Source organism: Felis catus, chromosome A2 (assembly GCF_018350175.1).
Source record: "Felis catus isolate Fca126 chromosome A2, F.catus_Fca126_mat1.0, whole genome shotgun sequence".
NCBI lineage: Eukaryota > Metazoa > Chordata > Mammalia > Carnivora > Felidae > Felis > Felis catus.
The window spans coordinates 157,046,973-157,068,009 of NC_058369.1; the positions used below are offsets into that span (position 1 = coordinate 157,046,973).

At 39.6% G+C, this 21,037-nt stretch overlaps 2 protein-coding genes across 11 annotated transcripts in view; one reads left to right on the forward strand and one right to left on the reverse strand.

Annotated features, from left to right (window-relative positions):
- The window catches only part of KEL (Kell metallo-endopeptidase), a 281,013-nt gene that overhangs the window by 168,335 nt on the left and 91,641 nt on the right, over positions 1 to 21,037 (reverse strand). For 9 of the 10 annotated variants that reach the window (XM_045052902.1, XM_023250660.2, XM_045052907.1 and 6 more), the window contains one exon: positions 7,170 to 7,286. The exons of the other annotated variant lie outside the window; for it this stretch is intronic. In XM_045052902.1, the coding sequence (XP_044908837.1) occupies positions 7,170 to 7,286 (117 nt within the window). The remainder of the gene's footprint in view (positions 1 to 7,169; positions 7,287 to 21,037) is intronic. 10 annotated transcript variants of the gene reach the window in all.
- PIP (prolactin induced protein) lies at positions 8,657 to 16,173 on the forward strand. Its single transcript, XM_011280701.3, has 4 exons — positions 8,657 to 8,814; positions 10,842 to 10,950; positions 15,285 to 15,399; positions 15,949 to 16,173. The coding sequence occupies exons 1-4, from the start codon at positions 8,720 to 8,722 to the stop codon at positions 16,071 to 16,073; spliced, it is 444 nt and encodes a 147-aa protein (XP_011279003.1). The 5' UTR covers positions 8,657 to 8,719; the 3' UTR covers positions 16,074 to 16,173.

The following is a 21,037-nucleotide window of genomic DNA, read 5'->3' on the forward strand; positions in this document are numbered from 1 at the left end:
ACTAAATATTTGACCAGGGGCGCCTAGATGACTCAGTTGGTTAAGCATCTGACTCTTGATTTCCATTCAGGTCATGATTTCACGGTCTGTGAGATCAAGCCCCGAGTCGGGCCCCGTACTGACAGTGCAGAGCCTGCTTGGGATTCTCTGTCTCCCTCTCTCTCTCTCCCTGACCCCCACTCCATTCATGTGCTCTCTCTCAAAATAAAAACAAAACTTAAAGAAATAAAGATTTGGCCAAACATCCAAATTTGAGAAAGGCTCCAAAAAACCGTTCACTATGGTAACTATTCTGGTTCCAACTTCAGATAAATTCCCCCAGTATATTTTCTTCATGAAAATTAAGCTACATCCATGTGATGAAAGTACATGCTTCAGTTGAAAATAGTAATAAACGCCATTTTTGAGCACTTAACTTGAAAGGCAAAGAAATTAGTACAGAATCACACTGCTTGCTAGAGGCACAGCTAGGCTTTACACTCAAATCTACCTGATGTTAAGACCTGTGTTTGCGACTACTCTGCTACTTTGCCTACTTCCAAATGAGGAATAATTTATAATTACATGGAAAATACTTACATAGGTATTTCACATTGGGTGTATATAAACAGGAAATAAGCTTGTGAAAATGGCCTCATTATCGTTAGTCCTTAGGTAAATACAAATAAAAACTACAATGAGATTCAGTTACACACATTCCAGAATAACTAACAACAACAGCAACAACAAAAACAGACAAAATAGAGTTGTGGGTGAGGATGCAGAGCGACTGGACTTCATACATACCGCTGGCGGGATGAATACTGGAAGATTTTTTTGGCACTAGCTAAAGATGAACAACTGGTACCCTATAAACACTGGATGCCTCATGACCAGTCAGTTCCATTCCCACTTGCAGTCAATTCTGCAATAACACTCATTTTGAAAATTTGAATGTGTTTCAGTTTGATTGATTTATTAGGGAACAATTTGCACATTGTTCCCCAACTGGTGGCTCAGCCGGTTGGGTGTCCGACTCTTGATTTTGGCTCAGGTCATGATCTCACGGTTCATGGGATTGAGCTCAGTGTGGGGATCTGCACTAACAGCACGGAGCCTGCTTGGGATTCTCTCTCTCCCTCTCTCTCTGCCCCTCCCCTGCTCTCTCTCTCTCTCTCTCTCTCTCTTAAAATAAGTAAATAAACATAAAAAAAAAAAGAAACACAAGATGGAATAATAGAACCTGTACCCAGCTGAAACAATCCACGAAGTAATACCCAAAATACACTCAAACATCCACCAGGTACCTCAGTCCACTGGGTGTGTTATCCTACAAAGTTGTATTTTATTTTCCGTTTGTAACTACAAGCTTTTCTATATAAACAAACACACACTCAACATCCCAAATATATCTAAGTGTCCTGGTTCAAAATGCCAAGGACTACAAACAAAAAAAGACAATACTATTTATATGTGAGGACCTTAAAAGAAATCACCAAATCCTGTAGAAGTGGCTCCTTTTAGTGCTCTTAGTTGCTGGTTTAGTGATTTCAAACATCACTATAATTTCCAAAGCCTTCAGCCCTTGGGGGAAACCACAAGTGCAGATGAGAAAGCCACAAAAAAGTTTCCAGCCATGATCCTAAAGTTAATTGAGGAGGAAAGCAACACACTGAAATAACAATTGCAATTTTGATGAAAACCTTGAAAGACCCACAATCCGAAGGCAAAAACAAAACAAAACAAAACAAAACAAAACAAAACAAAAAACATGCCCAAGTATTTAAAGGTTGTGGAAGATCAGAGGCCAATATCAAAGCAAGGAAAGTCACACCTACTCATATCTGGTGTTACAACCTTTCACCTGATTTCAGATAATCCTCTGCCCACCATTTCACAATAACCCACAAGCTACCACCTTCCACAATGAAATGTCATGTCTTCTTCAAGGTAAAGTATCATATTCATTAGTGTTTGTGTAATTATCTGACATGTAATATTACACTATTTTTTAAACATTAGGTCCTTCTTTTTGTTTTTTGTATCACTGACAATATTTTTTAGTATTATGTCCTTACTCCCATTTTTCTCATAAGTGTTATGGGTTTTATTGTGACATTTTCCTTAGAGCAGTGATTTATAAGAACACATATGTTATATTATGACAGAACTGACTGTAAATACTCAAAATAAATGAGTGGACATTTGTACTGAAAGCATACACACACACACACACACACACACACACACACACACACAAAACCCATACAGTATTCCTAAAAAATGGCATATTTAGATAATATAATATTTAAAAACAATGGAAAAGATTTAATTACTGCTAAGTGCAACAAACTAGATAAATACCACAGAAATTATGTTGAGAAGGCAGTCAGAACCCAACTAGTATATGTATGTATGTATGTATGTATGTATGTATGTATGTATGTATTATGCATACAAATATATATGATTTTATTTATATGAAGTTCAGGAAAATGAAAAAATAGTCTTTGGTGATAGAAATAGGAATTTTGGGGGCGCCTGGGTGGCTCAGTCGGTTAAGTGGCCAACTTCAGCTCAGGTCATGATCTCATGGTCCGTGAGTTTGAGCCCCGCGTCAGGCTCTGTGCTGACAGCTCAGAGCCTGGAGCCTGTTTCAGATTCTGTGTCTCCCTCTCTCTGCACCTCCCCCATTCATGCTCTGTCTCTCTCTGTCTCAAAAATAAACGTTAAAAAAAATTTAAAAAGAAATAGAAATTTTGGTTTAACATTGGTGGTATTGACTTGACAGGGCATGAAGGAGATTTCTGGTGTACAAGAAATAATCTGTATCTTAATTTGGGTGATGGTTTCAGAGGGGTATTTCTTTGTAAAAATTCATTGAGGTTTACTTAAAATCTAGGCATTTTATGTATGTTTTGCCTCAATAAAATTTTTTACAAAAAAAATTTTATTTAGTGGCACCTGGGTGTCTCAGTCGGTTGAGTGTCCCACTTCGGCTCAGGTCATGATCTCACTGTTTCTGAGTTAGAGCCCCATGTCAGGTTCTGCGCTAACAGCTCAGAGCCTGGAGCCTGCTTCAGATTCTGTGTCTCCCCCTGCCCCTTGGCCCTCTCCCACTCACACTCTGTCTCTGTCTCTCTCTCAAAAATAAATAAACATTAAATTTTTTAAAATTTATTGAAAATATGTAAAGAGAATTAAAATACACAGCAACAATGGCATAAAAAGTTGGGGATAAGGATAAAAGAATTAAATGATCTAAGGTTTTGTATTATTCAGAGTTGATGTAATTAATATTAGATTTTGTCATGTTACATATAAATATTAAAGTTTCTAGCCTCACCACAAAAAAATAGTAGTAGACAGTATAATACAAAGGCTAATTAAATAGAAGAAAAATTGAATAGTAAAAAAATTACTGATTCTAAAGAAGGCAAGAAAGAATATAAAAAGAACAAAAGAAGCAGGAAAAATATAAATTATATACTTTGACAGTAATTAAAACCCAAATATACCAATTATTATGCCAATGATAATTGGATAAATGCCTAGATTAAAAGACTAATATTTTCAGACTGTATAAAAATTCCAAAATTCAATTATATGCTACTTACTAAAGATGCATCTCAAACTTAAGAGTATGAAAAACTGAAAATAAAAGCATGCTAGAGGATTTACCAGAAAATAATCAAAAGTAGCTGATTTCATTATATTAATATTAGTAAAATAGACTTTAACCCCAAGAAAATTACTAAAGAGACAGATTTTTATTTTAGTGACAAAAGTTCATTTCATCAGGAAAATATGAAAATCTTGAATTTATATACACCTAATAACATAGGCTCAAAATACATAAACTTTTACAGAATAAGAAGAAATAAGAGAAATTATAAATCTTCAATTGTAAAAATATTTCAACACACCCTTCAATAATTTATAGTGTTGTGATGTAAAAAATAATAATGTATAGAAAACATCAATATAAATTTAGTAAAAATATAGACTATTTTAAACACAATTTTTTAACTTGATCTATTAGATATATAAAAAAACATGATATTCAAAAAATATATGTTCTTTTCAAGCACACACATAACTTCATAGAAGCTAGGGGGGGAAAAACCCACATTTCCAGATGGATAAAATGATGGGAATTATGCAGCATACATTAGCTTCCAATTGCTGCTGTAACAAATTATCATAAATTTAGTGGCTTAAAACAACACAAATGGATTATCTTACAGGTCCAGAGCTCATAAGTCCTAAATCAAGGTGTCAGCAGGTCTCTGTTACTTCTGGAAGCCCTAGCAAAGAATCTGTTTCCTTTCCCAGATTTTAGAAGCCACCTATATCCCTTGGCTTGCAGCCTCTTCCTTGTATCTCTCTGACTTCTGCTTCTGTCATCATATCTCTTCTCACTCTAACTCTCCCGACTCTCTCTTTCTCTTATAAGAATTTTTATAATTATAATGGGCCAACCCCAGGTAACCCAGGATAATCTCCCCATCTCAAGACCCTTAATTTAAAGATATCTAGAGAGTCCTTTTTGCCATATAAAGTAACATAGAGGCTCCAGGGATTAGAACACAGACTATCTGAGGTGCCATTATTCTGCCTACTACTCAGAATATATCCTCCAAACTTAATATAAATAAGCTAAAATCAATAATTTTAAAAATCCTATATTTTTATCTTGATTACTGTGATAGTATATCACAGGTATATACATATATCCAAAACTCATCAAATTGTGTGTTTTAAATATGTGAAGTTTTTTTATAGATGAAACATACCTCACTAGAGCAGTTAGAAAAATCTTATATTTGGAAAATAAGGCATATTTCTTTTTTTAATTTTTTTTTAATGTTTATTTATTTTTGAGAGAGACAGACAGAGTGTGAGCAGGGGAGGGGCAAAGAGAGAGAGGGAAACACAGAATCTAAAGCAGGCTCCAGGCTCTGAGCTGTCAGCACAGAGCCGGATGTGGGGCTCGAACTCACAAATCATAAGATCGTGAGATCGTGAGATCGTGACCTGAGCTGAAGTTGTTCGCTTAACCGACTGAGCCACCCAGGTGTTCCCAGACTACTTGATTTTTAACCCCAACTCTGCCAGTTACTAACTTTGCAACCTTGAGCAATTTACTTTCTCTCTCTAGGCCTCAAATTCTTCATCCATAAAATGAGGATAATACTTAAGTTATATGATCTTTTTAAGCAATAGATGAATTAATATGTTAACCACTTAGCAGAGAGTCTGACTTATAGTAAGCACTGTATAAATATTTGCTCTCATTGTTGTTTTTGCTATTTGAAGAAGCTGTATACAATAATCCTAGGGTATGTGATTCTCAAGGCAGTAGGAGACAAAAGGAGCAGAGCTCTACTTCTGCATCTTGTATAGCAGAAGGGAGGGTCGTATGTCAAAAGTACTGTGTACAAAAAGTGTTGAGAATGGGGAAACACCATGGTGTTGAATACAGTACACTGACAAGAGAGACAGGAGAAATCTCTAGCAGCTACCTTTAAGAGGAAAATGTGGGGATCAAGGAAGACACTAAGAAATGTGTCTGTGGACTATAATGTGTAAAACTTCTCCATACCCCCAAAGTATAATTATAGTAAAGAACTTTTATATTATTCAAAACTTCTGAATCAAATTTGTATTTTTTCATTTTTAGGTGTGTTTGCTTGGATGCTTTTTTTTTAATGTTTATTTTTTAGAGAGAGAGAGCAGGGAAGGGGCAGGTAGAGAAGGAAAAAGAGAATCCCAAGCAGGCTCTGTGCTAACAGCACAGAGCCTGATGCAGAGCTTGAAGCCACAAACCATGAGATCATGACTTGAGCCGAAATCAAGAGTCAGACGCTTAATTGACTGAGCCACCCAGGTGCTCTGGATGCTTTTTAAAATCTATGGGAAGACAGAAATAGGTCTCATGACTGCCTGCTCCATTTAGGTTAACCCTATAACATACTTAGTAGTCCTCAATAAATAGAAACTAATATTAGAATTCTGATCACAGCCTATTAAATTTGTTATTTTGACTGCCTCCCCCATTATATTCTGTCTCATTCATTTCTGTATGCCCATCACCTTAAGCCTCTCTGTAAAGGTAGGTGCTTAATCAATATTTGTAGAATACATCAACTGAAGGAACAAGGTAGATGATGGGTAGAGAGATGAATTCATAAAAGAAAGGATGAATGCTAAGATTGTTACATCAAGTTTATGGGAAAACACCCTAGAATGGTCAGCCATAGAAGATAAATGTGTACTTAGAGTAGGCCTTGTAGTTACCTACTTTGGGGCTCTTTATTAGTATTTAGGCATGCCTCACTGTTGCCTTGTCCTCACTTGTAGGCAATGGAGTAGTTAAAAGCTCAGGTTCTAGAGCCAGACTGCCTGCATTCAAATTCTGGTTTGTCCACATGTACCATAAAGTTAGTGATGTGAAGTCTTAGGGCCCCTTACTTACAACCTCTTCCAAAGCCCTGTTTATGTATTTCATATTTGAGAATTTGCATTCTATTTCTGAAACAGGCTCCCAATATTGTAAAATGAAACTTTCAGATTCTACGAAACGTGGATCCAACATTGGCTCCACCACTTACTGGCTCTGTGACTTGGGCTCGATATATTTATTTGCTATGTGCCTCCATTTCTCCATTTGTAAAATGGAATAAGCTGGCATCTACTTCATAGCATTGTTTTGAAAATTGAGTTAACACATGTGAAATGTTTAGCACAGTGTCAGGCACACAGTACGCGTTCACTGTGTATTGGCTTCTTTAACTCCCTTTTGTGGTCATTCCTTATCTTCCTCTTGTGTGAGCCCTGTCAGACCTAGGATCACCTTTCTCTTCACAAATTTAGCCTGTGGCAAGTTTCTCTTTAATCCTTAATCCCTTCCCCTTGCTCCCATAGATTCTCTTTTATGAGCTTCTTGAATTGTTTACAATCTGATTTTATCAATCTCTATTTGTTTTTTGAAACCTACTGGACCTGTTCATTACTTAGAGGACACGACAATTTCAGCTTCATTTTTCTCCCCCTGGGAGCCATCTGCTAGATCAGTTTCCTGAACAACAGCATGGAGAAGAAGATGATATTATTCTCAAGCTTTTATCATAAATAACATTCTAAACACTTCCCTGCATACCATCTATAGAACTGCAACAATTACTTACATTCTGTCTTCCCTCAGAAAACTTGGTCTTTCCAGATATATTAAACCCCATGAATACTGACGCCTCTTTGTCAACTGGGGAGACACATGGATTTTTGCTGGTGGACTTGCTTCATTCCTAAAACCAAGTTAAAACCAAGGTTTGCCTGATACTGTTCATCTCCATCCAGATCTTTGATGCAATGTGGGTAGCCATTGAAGAAACTATGTTACAGCAATTTATTGGCTTATTGGCCCCCAAATCATATCAGTTTCTAGAATAAATATCTATTGCTGATTTAGTCAAAATTACTTAACCAATATCTGCATACATTTACATCAAGCTAAAATACCCTGGAGTCCTATAATTTTGGACATACATGATGGAGTGAAAGATAAAATGTGGTCATTCCTACTAACCCTTAAGGCAGCTTCACCATGTTCCATTATTCTGTGGATATCATTTTCCATGATATCCTTGACCAATATGTGACCATCACTTTAAAAAATAATGATTTTTAAACTAATATATACTTAAATATCATCATGAAGTGCCTCTCCAAATTATGTTCAATAGGCAATAATCTGTCTTATACCCCGGGATTTTACCACCTAGTGAAGTGACAGCAAAGAATGTTGAAGCCCAGCAAAAATGACATTAAGAATTCAGTACAACTTGCCTAGATGCCATATCTTCTCTACTCCACATTTGTCCTTCCCATCTGAAATGCCTGCTATATTGTGGGTTTAGAACCTGATTTCACCCCAAAGTTTCAAATACACTTGCAACCAATATGGGTTCCAACCCTTTCAACATTTATTGTCCTTTCCCAAACACCAACTGTATTAGGATTCTCAAATAGAACCAATAGAGTGTGTGTGTGTGTGTGTGTGTGTGTGTGTGTGTGTGTGTGTGTGTTACAGTCTCTGAAATTAAGGACTCAACAATCACACACATCTTCATGTCACCCAGTTATATGGCCTTAATTCCCCATCATCCAGAGCAGCCCACCTCTAGTTTTCTCCTCTCTTATGATTGGTGGTAACCCCCTAGGAGAATCCTAATCACCCTAGCAGCCCTACAAAATTTTTTGAAGAACATCTCCTCTTGAACTTACCATAAGGGGATAGCAAAAGTTTCCTACAGCTGTGATCTGAAACCTGCTACCCACAGCTGGGCTCTCTGCCTCTAGAGACTAGGGGAGCAGACTGTAGCTAAAGCTACATACAGCAGGCATATGATTATGAGGGAAAAGAAAACATTTGCATAAGAGGGAAGAGCTTTTGAGGTCTTTTGAGGTCCTGGACACTCTGTGAAATTCTGACATACCAAGTAAACGAGGAAGGATAATCTCTTTTCTCAGACACTAACACTATAGACGAATGTTGACTTTTTCCATAGGAAAACAAACTTCAGCTCAACAAGGAAAGATCATGAGTGGGAAGGGTATTTGGGTAGTTGACCACAGGGATCCGCTTGGCAGCTCTCTCACTTGCTTGATCTGCATATAAGGAGTATACTGGGCACCTGGGACTGTGTTCTCTAAGACGTCACATTCTGTCTCCTCCACCATGCACTTTCTCCAGCTCCTGTTCAGAGCCAGCTCTGCTGCCCTGCTCCTGGTTCTCTGTCTGCAGCTGGGGACCAACAAAGCTCAGGAAAACACGTGAGCCAAGCCTTTCCCTTCCTCACAAAAATCCTTTCAGGGAAGGATCTTATCTTAGCCTGAAAATCTCTACATCCTTTCCTGAAAACTTTTCAACTTTCCAGAACTCTGGTCCCAGAGACTCTCCTAAACCCCATTTCAAGTTCCACTTCTCTCCTCTTAGGAAGTCTCATAAACTATACTCATATTTCCACTGGGCTCTTCTAGGTTGTCCATGGAAATAAGTCTCCCAGTGTGCATATAGGCTATAAGTAACAATCAGTCTTGCTCTATGGCTCTGATCCACATCCTGTCCATAGTCTACACCTTTGTCAGATTTCTGGTCAGTAAACTTTACATTCTCACACCTTGCCTCCTAGAACAGCAGGTTTAGCAAGTCTGTGAGTTCTAGCGATAGCTTTAAGCAATGTTGGTAGGGCTCACTAAAGGATCAGAGGCTCTGATCACTGATCCTTGACCCCATGGTCCAAGGTTGAGCCAGCCAAGCAGCTTAGACATTCTTCCTATTCTGAAGCTCAAAGACAAAAGCAAGTACACACTCACCCACCACCTACACTAGGACCTGGGAACACAGGCTCAGAAGCCAAATCATTGAGAGTACATATTTGAAGGAAGCAGGAAAATTGGGGGAAATGAAGTAGGAAATGGAGCCAGGGTCTGGGAGAAGCAGGGACACTCAGCAAATCTAGGGGGTTTTCTCATCAAGAACAGGGTTTTCAATGCTGGGTTTTGGGATTGTGATTCTGATGGTACCCTCTGTGGCACAACCAGATGTCCTGTCCTGGAGTAAAACATTCAGAGTTTTGACAAGTTGGTAGAATGGAGCCCAATGTCCTAAGAAATTTTGAATGGGGACAGGTTCAGACACAGATATCACCCCATGTAGCCCTTAGGGGGCAGCAAGTTGGTGAAATAAGCTGTACTAATTAGGGTGATCAGAATCCCCAACTGCCCAGAAATTTCTCAGTGATAGCACTAAAAAGCTGTCATCCCAGGAAGCTCCTCACTCCTGGGCAAGCTGATCTGATCACTCACTCTAGCTAAGCTGGTCATCTTATCACTCCTAAATTCATTTACAAATGAGAGGAATTTTGGAGGAATTTTGGAATTCCTGTACACCGAGCACTAGAGCAACTGGCACAAGAAATGCAATATCTCCAAAATCTGAGATGCTTTACCCTAGGAAAATGGGACTGTGAAGCATTGTAGCCAAAACCGTAAATTCCCTCCTGTCCCACCAATACCAAGGAGTTCAGCCAGGAGTTTCTGGGAGAAAGAAAGTAACTCTCCTAGTCTTGAACCCAGGTCTCCCTGATGAAGAAATCCTTGACTTCTCTCTGCTTCCATTTATTTTCCCATCAGATTGTGATATGTGGCTTAAAAGTAGGGTGGCATCTAAAGGCCTCAAACATGGCCATATGTCCAAATTCTCTCCAGTGCTAAAGAAATACAAATACCTAGGCCCCACCAGGAATCAAAGAAGGATGATCTCAAGGATGACTCTAAAAATTCCTCCAGTGCATTGAGATGTTTTTGGTTTAACACGATTCTGTTGACATGGAATTTTCTAGTAACGATGACTTGAGCCTCCCCCACCCCACATTAGTGGACAGTCAACAGAACCTGAAGGATTTTATTAAGAAATGACATGTAATATTATACTTTTATTCCTTTTTTTTAAATTCATTTTTTTGTCAGTGGAAAGAAAGACAATGCTCAATTTTAAATAAAGCATCAAAGCTGCTATATTAAACAAAACAAAGTCTTGTAGAAAACAACCAAAGCAAACAAGGATCAAAAATTTCCAGGGGTTCTTCATTATTGCACTATATGCTAAGTAACTTGGATGTAAATTAAAAAATAAAAATTAAAAAAAGTCCAGGGGTTCTGATGCTCAGCAATTGATTCAGCTCTCATTATCCCCTTTGCTTTACACCTTCCCTGTTGCTTACGCTTTGCTCATTGTGTGCTCCTCTCGTGCACGGGACAGATCTCTGATCTCTACCCTCCTTCCCTGTTCCCCAAAGCGGTCGAAAAGTGATGAAAATGGAGGTACAGATGCCCCGCAGAGCAAACGCAAGTGAAGAAATCACTGTGAAGATGAATGTTAAAACAGAATTGCGAGAATGTATGGTGGTAAGTAGAGGCCTGGGGTAGGGGGTGAACTCAAGACAAATCTGACTCCTTAGTTATGAATACAATTAGATTAATCTCTCACTTTAATATCATGCATTATACTTAATAATATGATGAACTGCAATCCTCATGCTCCCAATTCTCATATATACTTGATCCTCAGTACAATCATCAGACCTCGGGGCAGATTACTATTCTCATTTTACAGATAAAGGAATCCGATCCTGAGGTGTAGGAAGGAAGAGAAGGAAAGAAGGAATGGGTAGTGAAGAAAAACACAGCTAAGAGGGAGAAGAGAGGAAAAGCTTACGAGCTGGGAGAGAAGTGGTAAGAGTTCCTCCAAGATCCGGAAGATGATTGTTTGAGAGGAGAGGTGGGGATAGGGGGTTCTCACAAGGAAAACTGCAACCCCATCCAGTGCATTGAGGCAGGTGGGCAGAAGAGATATGTTGCACAGAACACAAGGGATAAGATTTGCAACTTGGCAGTGAACTCTGAGCAAAGGCTGCGTTGACCCCCCTCCCTCTGCCCTTTTGCTCTATCGTCAGAAGTTCACTCCTGTTCCAGCCTCCTCTCCCCAACAAGGAGCCCACACTGTCTTCTCCCCTTTCTCCAATTCGCAGTTGTGGGAGGGAGGTCCAATCCCTTTATTACATCAGAGGTTTTCAAATGGAAATGAGCATAAGTCTCACCTGTGCCTTATCACCAGCTGCTCTGGGCCACAAGGAGAAGGGACCCGTGCAGGTTTAGGGCTTTTCCCCAGGGAAGAGTGTGTCCTTCTCTTCCCTGCCAGCAGTCTCCTCTCGTGTTGTCCCCCACACGCAACCTGCCCCTTGTTAGCTACCTCTGTTCTATGGCCAAAACCCAGGCATTTCTCCCCTGCCTCCTTCTAGAAGTACACTCTCTCAGGCAGCACATGCATGAGTTTCCTAACTCAAATTAGATTTAAGTACAATGATTGAAAAGAAAACAGAATTGGAAGCATGAGAATTGTTATTCCTTAAAATATATTCTAGAAATGGCCCCATATCTGTAAGAGAAAGATTTCTGATCACTGAGCAAAGAACAATATGGCTGCTTTGTCAAATTTGTCTGTTCACAGTCCAAGAATGTGAATACTGCATGTTAGCTGGGGGTGGGAGGGAGGCCACATCATAATTTCTCAATTCTGTGTTTTGTTTATCATAACGACTGATGACAAAAAGAATGAGAATGTGTGCATAAAGGTCTTGTGATAATGGTAGTTCTTGGTAATGATAGACAATGAAAGTCTGTTTCCACCCCTGAAAAAGTGATAGGTGTAAAAAAATGTGCTTAACCAACAAAATCACACGTGAAATAATTTTGTGCTACTGTGATTCATAGGACTATGTTTTAAGAACAATGCTAATACATACAGAGAAAGACAGATACCATATGTTTTCACTCTTATGTGGATCCTGAGAAACTTAACAGAAGACCACGGGGGAGGGGAAGGGGGAAAAACGTTACAGAGAGGGAAGGAGACAAACATTAAGAGACTCTTAAAAACTGAGAATAAACTGAGGGGTGGGGGGAGGGGAAAGTGGGTGATGGGCATTGAGGAGGGCACCTGTTGGGATGAGCATTGGGTGTTGGATGGAAACCAATTTGACAATAAATTTCATATTAAAAAAATAATAAATAAAATAATAAAAGAACAATTTTTTAAAATAATTTTTTAATGTTTATTCATTTTTCAGAGAGAAAGAGAGAATGCAAGTGGGGGAAGGACAGAGAGAGAGGGAGACCCAGAATCCAAAGCAGGCTCCAGGCTCTGGGCTGTCACCACAGAGCCTGACACAGGGCTCAAACTCAGGAACCAAGAGATCATGACCTGAGCCAAAGTCGGATGCTCAACCAACTGAGCCACCTAGGCGCCCAGGCAATCTTTTTAAAACCTACCCAAGTACAAGGAATCTCATAGAATACATTGCAAATTAGAAAGAATTTTGTTAGTTCTGGTCAACCAATTTTTATTTGTAGCTTCCAATATAAAAAAAAAATGTCTGGCTACAGAAACATCTTCAGATTTTTTTTTAATTTAGGAAAATATAATTTTTATGTGTGAAGATTCTAATACCTAATCTTCATTTTCTAACAATTATAATGTTTTGCAAGTAAATTTTTGATCAAGTGAGGTATTAGGATCACAAATTTAAAATTAAAATAGATTATACCCTCAATCATGAATATAAAGATTATATAATCTTTTAAGGTTGAAGAGAACTTGTAGCAAACCACAGTGCTTAGCTTAAACATTTGTGGTATGGAAGTGCCTGGGTGGCTCAGTCAGTTAAGCGTCGGACTTCAGTTCAGGTCATGATCTCATGCTTCATGGGTTTGAGCCTCACGTGGGGCTCTGTGCTGACAGCTCAGAGCCTGGAGCCTGCTTTGGATTCTGTCTCCCTCTCTGCCCTTCTCCACTCACACTGCCTCTCTCTCTCTCTCTCTCTCTCTCTCTCTCTCTCTCTCTCTCTCTCAAAAACTGAATAAACATAAAAAAAATTAAACATTTGTGGTATGGACCATTTTGTTGATCTCTTGAAGTCTAGGGAATGCTTATGAGGAAATTACTTTTAAATGTGTGAATAGGGGCACTTGGTTTGGCTCAGCCAGTTGAGCATCTGATTCTAGACATTAACTCAGGTTGCAGTCCTGGGGTCGTGGAATTGAGCCCTGCATGGGGCTCCATGCTGAGTGTGGAGCCTGCTTGGGATTATTTCTCTCTCTCCTCTTGCCCCTCTCCCTGGCTGGTGTGCTCGCTCGCTCTCTCTCTCTCTCTCTCAAAAAAAATAATAAATAAATAAATGTGTAAATAAAATGCATTGGACTACACAGGAAAACTACCATATTGAAAAACAAGTGATAATGATTATTAAAAATAAACTTTTGATACGGTACTGTTTACATTACTTTATTGACATATTAGCTAAAAAGGCAATACATTTAAAATATAGACAAGTTAAAATTTATCTTATAAAGATGATCTACATAATGGTTCTTGTTGCTCAGCCTGAATAAGTAGCTCCAACTGTACATTGGTTTTGACAAGTGAATTCCAGTGGCCTCGATTTTTTGTTTTGAATATTCAAGTGTTGAAAATTCTGACTCATTAGGATAAACTGTTGTAAATGTCATAAGAGATAAACCCCCAGCAAGAGTAGGTTTCTTGAAAGAAATGCCAGGATCTCCAAAACATTCTGAGTAAAATTCCAATGGGGAGAAAGCTGGAGCTCACCATTTAGAGCTGACAAGCTATTTAGTGCACAGTTTCCAGTTACCTGGGCAAGCTTCAGGAGATGGGCAGATGGCCCCGGCCATGACCATGCAACCCCGTGATATAAGGTCCCTGTGTTCAAGGTAGTGATGCATGCAGATAATAGTTTGAGATATATAAACCTGTAAAATGGTATGAACACATCTATGTTTCCCTTCATGATAAAAATCACACACACTGCAAATGCCACTGAGGATCATTGATGACATAGTGGGAGGAAATGTTCAATTTCAGTGAGAGGTTAATAAAATAAAGATACAATTTCTTTCCATCTGAGTTCACAGACTTAGTGAATTCTATCCACAGACCCCCCCCCCCCGGGTCTGTGGACTCCAGGGTAACACCCCTTGCTGAACACTAACCAGACAAAAGCTTCCTGGAGCTGCTGAAACTTATATATCAAGTTGCAAAGCCCTCTCAAGTTAAAAAAGGAAAAAGGAAATTTACCTTCAAGATTTCATCCGTTTATCTAACAGCCAAGTCTGGTAGGTGACTGTTTTCCTCTCACAACTGAGGAAAGAGAGACTGAGAGATGTCACTTCAATCATCAAAGGTCACAGAGTTGGGAGGAGCATAGTTCCAGGAGCAAGGTCCGGTTTTGGCCTCCACACCCAAGATCAAGCTGTGGTAGCAGGCCATTCCTGAAAGCCCTGGCCAGGAAACCACAGCAAGCGTGCTCCTCAGATGAAGGCTGCCTCAGAATGAGTTCTCCTTGCCCTGTCAATTCACTTACCTCTTCCCTTCGGAGCCCAGACCCATAGCACTAAAGCAGGACATGTTGCCAGAAAACCTTCTGACCCAGGCTTTAGCTCCTGAAAATGATAGACAAAAGAGGACTCCCCAGTGCTTCTGGTCTATATCTGTCCCTGCTCTTTGTGCATGAAAGATGTTCTCCTCCTCCTCCTCCTCCTCCTCCTCCTCCTCCTCCTCCTCTCCTGCCTCCTCCTCTTCCCCTTTCATGCTCTCTTGTCTTTCTTTCCCTTTCCCACTCCCCAGACTAACACTGGGTCCTCTCTGCCCACTTCTTCCTCCCCAGATTACATGTTACCTCAGAAGCAACATTACAATCGAAGGTCCTTTTAACTATCGTTTCACTGCCTGCCTCTGTGAGAATGCTCCAAAAAATTTCTACTGGGACTTTCACATCAATGGTAAGTATAGGGTGGGGCACCTGGGTGGCTCAGTCGGTTGAGTGTCCGACTTGGGCTCAGGTCACGATCTCACTGTTTGTGGGTTCAAGCCCCGCATCGGGCTCTGTGCTGACAGCTCAGACCTGGACCCTGCTTTGGATTCTGTGTCTCCCTCTTTCTCTGTTCCTCCCCTACTCATGCTCTGTCTCTCTCTCAAAAATAAATAAACATTAAAAATTTTTAAAAAATAGTAAGCATAGGGGTCATCCAAGTGAAGAACTATCTACTAGGGTAGGGAAACCATAAAGAGAAATGTTACTCTAGATATGAAACAGAATGTCAGGGCAGGGTGGAGGGAAAGGAGGGAAGGAAAAGGGAGAGTGGATGGGGACTATGCCCAGGTCTGAAAGGTGAGGGGTTGTATAAGAAAATCTAACAAGGGAGATATATTTGCAGATGACTGGGTGGAAACTGGGTCCCAGTAGAGAGGTTCCTGAAACTAGTAAAAAGAGCCAGAAAACTGGGGGTTACAGTGTTATCAGAAAAGATCTTTGTCCTTGTCTCTTTCAGAAACTGCAAAAATAGTAGCAGTGGCCCAAGTTATTGCACATCTAGGTATCTGCCCCAACAATGAGGCAGTGGTGCCCTTGGGACCAAAACATATTTATACCACTGGGACCATAACCGTAGGCTGATCTTGGTGGAAGCCCTTGTCTGCCCCCGAGGATGGTTCCTCTACAGAAATTGGGCTGGAGAATCTGTTGTGGTCTGTAAAATAAACTTCTCATAAGCTTCTCTGTGTTCTGTGTCTTCCCTTCCAAATCTGTCCCAGAGGAGCCTCGGAGCACCCAGAGTATCTGGCACTTTGTTCTTTCAAAGAACTGTTACTGAAGAGAGTTTATGGTTTCTCATTGTCCATTGGTATGAAGAGGGAGAGATGAAGAAATAGAGACGGGTCACAGAATCTGAAATTCCCTGGGCTCCCAAATATGATGCCCCTTCCCTGTACCCATGCCTTGTGCTTCCTTACTGTAGGGAAAAACTCAGAAAGCCAGGGAATGCCAAATGTTCGTGGGAAATGAGGGTCAATGGGGCCATTAGGCACAGCTGGTTAACATAGTACCAGGGTAAAAATGTGAATGTGTATGAATGCCTGCCCAGCCAGACAAACATAAACTGCTCTTGATCTTTTCTTTCTCATTGATTTTTCCTGATGAAAAAAAAAAAAAGGATCATTAATCATACCAATAGCCACAGAGCAAGTGTCAGAGACTATGCTCATCTATTCTTGTAAAGATACCACATCTGACAAAGCAGCCGTCAAGGGATTTTTTGTTTGTCTGTTGGACGATTCCAGGGTCCCACCCTCCCAATAGCACATTCCTTCCTGTTTTACCAAAGGGTATGTCTTCAGATCCAGGAGGCATGAAGAGCCCCCAACAAAATCACCCCAATAAGGTCCACACAAAGACACATAGTAATTAAAATGACCAAAGTAGTGATAAACAGAGAAGTTTAAAAGCAGTAAGAAAAAAGAAAAACAGTTACGTACAAGATAAACCCCATCAGGCAATCAGCTGAGCTTTCAGCACTCCGCAGGCAAGAAGGGAGTGGCATGATATATTCGAAGTGCTAAAAGGAAAAAAACCTGTAGCCAAGAATACTCTATCCAGCAAGGCTATCATTCAGAATAGGAAGAGGGCTAAAGAGTTCCTAGACAAACAAAAGTTAAAGGAATTCATGACCATTAAACCTAAGAGAAATGTTAAAGGGGACTTTTTAAGTGGAAAGGAAAGACCATAAGCAAGAATGAGGAAAATAGAAAGAAAAAAGGCAGTAAAATTAAGTATATCTATAAACATCAGTCAAGGGAATCACAAAATAAAAGGATGTAAAATATGCCACCATACACCTAAAATGTAAGGAATGACAGTTTAGTGTTTTTAGAATGGTTTTACACTTAAACAACCATAAACTTTATATAGACTGCTATGTGCATAATGTAAACCTAATGGTAACCACAAATCAAAACTTGGTAATAGATATGCAAAAAATAAAGAGAAAGGAATCCACGTATATAACTAAAGAAAGCCAGCAAACCATGAGAGAAGACAGCAATAGAAGAGAATAGAGAAGAACTACAAAAACAACCATAAAACAACTAACAAAATGGCAATTAGTACATACCTATCAATAACCACCTTGAATATAAACGGACTAAACACTATAACCAAAAAACACAGGGACATGCAATGAATAAAAAAGCAACACCCTTGTATATGCTGCCTACGAGAGACTCATTTCAGATCTAAAGACACAGGCACATTGAAAGTGAAGGGATGAAAAAGCATTTATCATGCAAATGGAGGTGGGGCAGATTTCAAGATAAAACATCCATGTTAGGTGCATGGTCTCTAGGTAAAAACATTTTGCTCTTTTCTAACAAAGTTCAGAGGTTCAGACTTATCTTGAGATCAATGTTTTCATTTGTATCTACATAAACTCTCTATCCCAAGTCTCAGAATCTGTTTATTCCTTATGAGGGTCCTGAGTTTATCATAGGAATCTTGGTAGTGTTGTAAATCAGTCCTTTTTAAACCTGCCACCATTACAGTGAAATCGCGAGCCTGATTCTCAGTACAGCTGATTTTCTTGGTTTTTTTTTAACTAATTTATTGTCAAATTGGCTAACATACAGTGTGTAAAGTGTGCTCTTGGTTTTAGGGGTAGATTCCCGTGGTTCATGGCTTACATACAACACTCAGTGCTCATGCCAACAAGTGCCCTCCTCGATGCCCATCACCCATGTTCCCCTCTCCCCCGTCCCCCCACCATCGACCCCCTTCTCAGGTTCAATTAGTTTGCTAGAGCAGCTCACAGAACTCAGGAAAACACTTTGCTTATACTTTACCGTTTATTATAAGAGCATACGTTAGAGATGAACGTCCAGATGTTAGAGGTGTGGAAGGCAAGGTATGCGAGAAGGGGCACAGAACTTCCATGCCCTTTCCGGAGTGCCTCTCTCCCAGAACCTCTACATGTTCACCAGCCTGGAAGATCTCCAAACCCTGTCCTTGTGGGTTTTTATGGAAGCTTCACTACATAGTCATGGTTCATTAAATCATTGGCCATTAGTGATTAAGGGCCTCTCTACCCCCCTAGAGACGGGAGGAAAGAGGGAAGCTAAAAGTTCCAACCTCCCAATCACAAGGTTTCAGTTCTCCTGGCTACCAGCCCCCCATCCTTAGAGGCTTTCCAAACATCACCTCATTAACCTAATAAAAGACCTTTATCACTCTCATCACAAGAAATTCCAAAGGTTTGAGGAGCTGTGAGCCAGAAATAGTGGATGGACAAAGACCAAATATATATTAGAAATACATTTTGGTCATCCAAATGGCCAAATATATGTTTCTTATAAATCACAATATCGTGATCTGTATCTCTTTGCTGGTGGTCTTCTTTCAGAAATATGGAAGACCACTCTGTCCACACACATGGCAGGTTGGAAAGGCAGGGTGGGGATGGGAGCACCAAAAACCCTGAGGAGCAACCCTCAACCCATGACATGGAAATTGGCATGGATATACCCAAGTTCTTACATCTCTGGAGTGTAATACTTATGAGGCATGTGTTTTAACCATCTGCCAGAGATCTCCCTCAGGATTAAGCTTGTCTTCCACTCTGACAACTTGGCTTAATAATGTACCCTTTATTTATTATGTTCCCCTGAGCATATCAATACACATACTCTCCTGCGCATGTTTCCTAAATTTTCCAAAAAACCAAAAAACACTTCCATTAAAATCTTTGTCTCAAAGTCTGCCCCTGAGGGAACACAAACTGAGATTAATTTTTCAGGGTGTTTAAAAATAGTGATTGCTGGGGCACCTGGGTGGCAGTCAGTTGAGTGTCTTTTTTTTTCTTTTATTAATTTCATTTTTTTAATATAATTTATTGTCAAATTGGCTCATGTTCCCAGAGTCGTGGGATCAAGCCCCACATTGGGCTCTGCACTGAGCTTGGGGCCTGCGTAAGATTCTCTCTCTCTCTCTCCTGCTTCGGATTCTGTGTCTCTCCTTCTCTCTCTGCCCCTCCCCCACTTGTGCTCTGTCTCTCCCTCTCTCTCTCAAAAATAAATAAAAATTATGAAAGATTTAAAAAAAAAGATTCTCTCTCTCTTACTCTGCCTCTCCCTCCCTCTCTCTCTCTCTCTCTCTCTCTCTGTCTCTCAAATTAAAAAAAAAAAGTGATTACTGAGGAAATACATCTGTAGCACCAACAGCAACTCCCACAGAAAGGAAGGGAAGAAAAAGAACACTGTTATATCATATCAGATAGCAGTGGCATAAAATAGTTCTAAAACATTTTGATATATCTCTTTTGGTATAGCCACTTTAGCTAAGGTCATATTTTAATGGGACCTAACAACAAAATCGAAATAAAACATTAAACTTTTTGTCAAGTGTTAGGTCCAAAATGGGGTGAGGGTTAAAAAGGAGATATCATCTTGAAGGAAAACTACATGCAACCAGCAGCCAAATGGTTACCCAAAATATACACATTAGAAACGGCCACAAATCTCAGAACCAAAGCACCTGTAATACCAACAATATCAACACCAGGCAACAATTGTAGTTCTGGATTGGGAAATCAGAGGACCAGGAAAAGGTGACTTAAACACCACATGCTAGATGGGGAGTGGGGGATCATGGAGAGAGGAGAGATTCCCCTGGTTCAAGATGAAACTTCAAAGCCAAACTGCAAACACATAAAGAAACTAATCATCAGGCTTAGAGTTTCAGTTAAGCAAGATGAGTAAGTTCAAGAGTTCTGGATTGTACCTATAATCAACAATACTGTACTGTACATTTAAAAATTTGTTAAAAGGTTGATCTCATGTTAAGTATTGTTGCTACAAGAAAATAAAATTTTTTAAAAAAGAAATGTAATGACAATCTACTATTAAACTAATAGAACAGTCTTAAAAGAGGCAAAAAAATTTAGAGGCAAAAATGAAACAATGAGAAATAAATAGAAGTAACCAATTAGAAACCTTGCAAAGGAAAAATATACTCACTGAAGCTTTTTAAGGTGCAAAGAAAAATTAATAAACTGAAATGGACCCAATAAATAAAATATTTGTAAATTAGAAGATAGTGTTGAAGAATTCATCTCAAGTTAGAGAAGAGCTCTATGAACATATTAGTTCGTGCCTTTTGCTCCAGAGCCCTGTGCAATTTATCATTTGTCCCATATTTAAAATTTTTAATTAGTTGCATTAAAACATGCCAGGATGGGTTTGATACTTTCACTTAGTACTCCAACTTCTGCCCAGGTCTTCTCTAATAGTATATGAGATGCTCCACTAAAAACCCAGCTGGCTTTTCCCCACACATTTCAGAAACAGTGGGTCTAATACTTACTCTTTCGAAGGACAGTGTCTAGGGAACTTACTGCAAAAACAAAGTGCCCTCATTAGTGAGTGGCTTGGGCCCCCTGTCTCCTTCCAGCCTCAGAAGGTACTAAAAAGGCAAAAAAGATGCCATTCTTGCCAGCTCCACCCACAAGCAGGGCAAAATTTGAGATTTGCATGAAGCCTGTGGGTCACCAGTTGGTGAGAACAATCAGGAATGCAAGAAGTTATAGCTTAGGTGAA

Excerpts from the sequence above, each read along its gene's own strand:
- PIP (XM_011280701.3), top strand. The coding sequence starts at position 8,720 with ATGCACTTTCTCCAGCTCCTGTTCAGAGCCAGCTCTGCTGCCCTGCTC. Across the intron at positions 8,815-10,841 it reads AACAAAGCTCAGGAAAACAC|CGGTCGAAAAGTGATGAAAA; the intron begins GTGAGCCAAGCC and ends TGTTCCCCAAAG. Across the intron at positions 10,951-15,284 it reads AATTGCGAGAATGTATGGTG|ATTACATGTTACCTCAGAAG; the intron begins GTAAGTAGAGGC and ends CTTCCTCCCCAG.